Consider the following 4,480-nt stretch of genomic DNA (forward strand, 5'->3'; position numbering starts at 1 on the left):
TTATATAATTTGTTCAGGGAAAAAATATGGTTATTGTCCAGAGAAGGATTAAAATAAAATCTTGAACTTGAACTTTTTCTTCTTCTCCTCGTACTAACGACAAAATAGAATAAATCTAGTCTAAATATAATATATAATATAATGTCTTGACTGCAGGGAACCATTTCAATGGAGAGCAATGAAATAAAAGTTTAACTCCTTTCTAAAAGATTACTTGATGTTGCTGGAGTCATTTCAAAATGTTTACAAATGGCTGCCGTATCCGAACATACCGACGGTAAGAAGGGACATATTGTTAGAAAGCATTTATGGTTTGAAAGGAATATACAAATTATGTTCAGAATAAAGCATTTGTTAAAATTTGAAAAAAATCTTAGTTTCCAGAAAGATTCGCGTAATCCGCGAGTTCTCTAAAACAACTGCGACGAACCGACTTGCAACCGAAACTTCGTCTTCGACTCCTTCGCCGTCTGGATTGAACAGAGTTAAAGAAACGTATTCATTTCTGAAATCGAGATATTGTTAGGATTTGACTCTGAAGTTAAGTCCCCAGATGTGAAATACACCTATAGCCTGGAGCCTCGATATACTTATATCTGTTCAAATTCAAGGCAGGTGCGGGTATGGCGGTGTGGGCTTGTGGTATGAGTATGAGTACACTCGCTTACTTTCGGGTCGGAAGTAATAAAATGAAGATAGATATTTTAATGTTATCACCATTGTTGACATTCGTAGCAGCTTTACAAAAAAAAAAAAAACCCAAAAAACAACTTCCGCAAAGTAATACAATCACGATGATTAAGTAAATAGGGCCAATCTAAAGAATTAAATGTGTTTTGTCTTTTAAATTTAACCAAAATACAAAACAAAACAAAAAATATTGTGCACCTCCACCGCTCAGAAACATAGAAGTGCTATTGAAATAAAAGAGCAATGTACGCATGTCGCCATCAGAATCGTCACTGACCATGTTGTTAAAACTAAAACATAGACGTCTATTTTTCTTTTTTGATTATGAGTGATATACTGGAGGTAGGGATAAGTGGACAATAATAATAGCGCTGGTGATAGAGACTAGGTGGGTAATAACACTTGTGGTAAGGACACGGTATGACAGTCACTTTCAGATCAGAAGGTCCTGGCTTCAAGCCTCGCTCAAGCGCATAATTGAGTCTTTGAAAAAGGCTCTTTATTCACATTCTCTCACCGTACTCAGGTGTAAAATGAGTACCTGGCAGTAAATAGTGTTGTCCTGTCGGAAAAATTGTAATATCGCCTAACAGGTGTCATGTCTCTTTCTACGTGTTATGTGTTGCTGTTGGTCAGGGACATTTGTAAAGAGCTTTGAACACATTTAGTGGATATGGCTCTATATAAAAGCTCAAGTTTTTTAGGAGCGTTAGCAGTAGTAGTAGGGACTCAATCAGCGAGATCTGTAATATTGATGTCTCAGGACTCAATGGATAATAGTGCTTCTGATTGACTGATACATAAGGTGAAAATAGCCTCCTTGGTAGGCTATTTTCAGCATATGGTGATAGTAGCTTGTTGGACTATTTTCACTGTACGGTGAAAATAGTCAGTCTGTAAAATCGAATACTTTGTTCAGTGTTAAGGTAAGTAAGGGATATTTCCATAATAATTAGTCCCTTCTGGGTTACGCAATTGGTGCCCTGGACTTGCCCATAGGATTTTTTGTTGTTTTTTTCTTTAAATCATGCCGGACAGGAGAAAAAAAACAAAACAAACAACAACAGGAGGAGTGTGTGCCCCCCCCCCCCCCCCAAAAAAAAAAAAAAAAACAAAAACAAACAAACAAAAAAACAAATACAAAAACAAAAACAAACAAACCAAGTAGTATCTGTAAAAGAAAGTGTTTGATTCGTTTATCACTTACCATGTCTTGTTGTTTTTTCTAAAGATTCACTGTCTTGTTTGTTATAATTTTTTATTTCAATATGTGGTTAATAATGTAATTCATACTCTTTTATTTATCTCTCTGCATGCGTAATTATAAAGATGATCCTCAAGAACTGCAGTCGAGAAATCCTTTTAAAAAAGAATAAAGAAGAATTTCAAAATCCCAGCAGCCTCATATTATAATAATAATAAAAAAAAGCTCCTCAAGTTTAAAATAAATGTAAGCTTTATCTTTAACAAACATTTTTAAAACTGACTTTTGTTGCTTTCTATATTGTTTTTCAGGTGTAATTACCAAGACCTTGGTGAAGATGAAAAGTGGAGAATTTGATATTGAGAGTGCACACACTCTTTCTTTTAAAGAGAAAGGTTTGTTATTTAATTGTTGTATATATATATATATATATATATATATATATATATATATATATATATATATATATATATATATATATATATATATATATATACAGTAGAATTACTTTAAACCGAAATTTTGGGGACCTTCTAAACCATTTCGGTTTAAAGACATTTTGGTTTAAAGTAAGTTCCCGTGTTGCAATGTTTTTCAAGGGTAGTAACTATTTAAGGAATTTGCTCATTTAATCGTATCATGGGTTTCCCCTTTAATGGAGTTGTTGAATAAATGCCGTCTTCGTAACCATTAATTTAAAAAAAAATAAAAAAAATTGTGTGTGTTAAAAATATTTTGGGGGGTTTTCGTTTTCAATTCAAAATTGTTGAAAGAGTTGAGTTCGGGATGTCGTGTAATTTACATATCTCCGTCTTGATCAACTTTTTTTTCATCGACTTCACATAGTATTTTGATTTTAAACTCAAACGTGTAAGCACAGTGCTTTCTTTTAGACAACTTTTAGTAAAATGCAAAGCTAAAATAAGATCGAAAGTTCTTGTGTGATAATTGATAATAAATGATGCGCAACTACTCAGAGGTGAAGTGAAATGGAAATGAAAAGGCGTGTCAATGCTAAGCTGTCTACTACACATCCCTCTTTTGTTGAAAAGCCATTAGGTTCAAAGCCATTAGGTTCTAATTACATAGAACCCCCCCCCCCCCCCTCTCACACACATTTAAACAAAGTGGAAATGAAATGGCATTTCAATGGTAAGTTGTCTCCCCCCCCCCCCCCCCTCCTTATCGTCGTGTTGGAAATCCAGTCAATTCCAAAGTATCAACACACGAGCGAAAACATCTCGCTTGCGTTATTCTACACCCCAACTCCCCCTCTTTCCTCATTTTTCGCCTGTCAGTCACCCGCTGTCTTCCTTTCCCAGTCTGTGCGATTGTGGTGTTGGCCAAGCCCAAGTGCAGTGATTGAAGTGTTTTCCTCCACCCCACCCATCACCCTCATCTTATACTTACGCTCTGTTAAATATCGCCGGGCATTATTACGTGTGGCCTCCTTCCCGAATTTTTGAAGAAAAATATAGAGAGAAAAAGGGAAGGTGCTCTCAAGTTGTTTCGGTTTAAGGAAAGTCCTGCTTAGAAGTATTTCGGTTCATCGTAAGAATTAGTACAAAGATAATGAAGAAACTCTTACAATTTATTAAATTCTTTGCGGTTTAAGGTATTTTTCGGTTTAGCGTCTTCCGGTTTAAAGTAATTTTACTGTATATATATATATATATATATATATATATATATATATATATATATATATATATATATTATATATATATATATATATATATATATAATAATAATAATAATAATAATAATAATAATAATAAGCATATTTATATAGCGCCTTTCGTCGAAATCTCAAAGCGCTTTTAAAAAAGACAAACAAAAAACAAAACAAAAACAAACAAAAAACAAACAAACAAACAAAAAAAAAACAAAAAACAATTCAACCAAGGTATCAAAACAATTAAGAGCATAAAAGGGCATCAATACATCATCAATATAAATGTCAGATACAATACATTTAAAATTCAATTAAGTAAATATTTCCTGAAAAGATATGTTTTCAGGGCTTTTTTGAAAATATCTATTGAGCTCGAGAATCTTACATATTGAGGGAGATCATTCCAAATCGTGGGTCCGAATTTCATAAGAGACCTATCACCAAAATACTTAAGTTTAGTTTTAGGAGATGCTAACAATTTTGAATCGTGGGATCTAAGATTTCTCAGAGGTACGTATGGTTGGAGTAAATGTTGAATGTAAAGAGGGACAGAAGACTCAAATACACCAAAGCAGATAAGGGCTATTGTATATTCAATTCTAGCCCGGACTGGCAGCCAGTGGAGGATTCGAAGCATGTCCTGTGTATCATCGTAATGAGATTTTCCCAGGACTAACCTAGCCGCACAATTCTGTACTCTCTGGAGCTTGTTTATTTTGTTATTAGGGAGACCAGCGAGCAGTGAATTGCAGTAGTCAAGACGTGACAAGACCAATGCAGAGACAATTATCTTCAAGGTGTTGAAATGTAAAAATGACCTCATCTGTGATATTCTACTGAGCTCAAAGTACATAATTTCACATTATTGTTTATATGCTGATCCATAGACAAAGAACTACATCCAAAGAATG

General features: G+C 34.1%; 1 protein-coding gene across 2 annotated transcripts in view; it reads left to right on the plus strand.

Moving 5' to 3' along the window:
* The first annotated feature begins 209 nt into the window (after positions 1–209).
* Positions 210–4,480, plus strand: part of LOC144965656 (leucine-rich repeat-containing protein 61-like) — a 16,220-nt gene continuing 11,949 nt past the window's right edge. Inside the window, exons 1-2 of one of the 2 annotated variants that reach the window (XM_078901218.1) lie at positions 210–277; positions 2,206–2,289. In XM_078901218.1, the coding sequence (XP_078757344.1) occupies positions 250–277; positions 2,206–2,289 (112 nt within the window). In that variant the 5' untranslated portion in view covers positions 210–249. Of the gene's footprint in view, positions 278–1,011; positions 1,033–2,205; positions 2,290–4,480 lie in introns of those variants that run through there. The other variant, XM_078901219.1, reaches the window with a different exon arrangement.

The sequence above is a fragment of the Berghia stephanieae genome, chromosome 2 (assembly GCF_034508935.2).
Source record: "Berghia stephanieae isolate SIO BIC M18660-M18661 chromosome 2, UCSD_Bste_1.3, whole genome shotgun sequence".
In the NCBI taxonomy this organism is placed as follows: domain Eukaryota; kingdom Metazoa; phylum Mollusca; class Gastropoda; order Nudibranchia; family Aeolidiidae; genus Berghia; species Berghia stephanieae.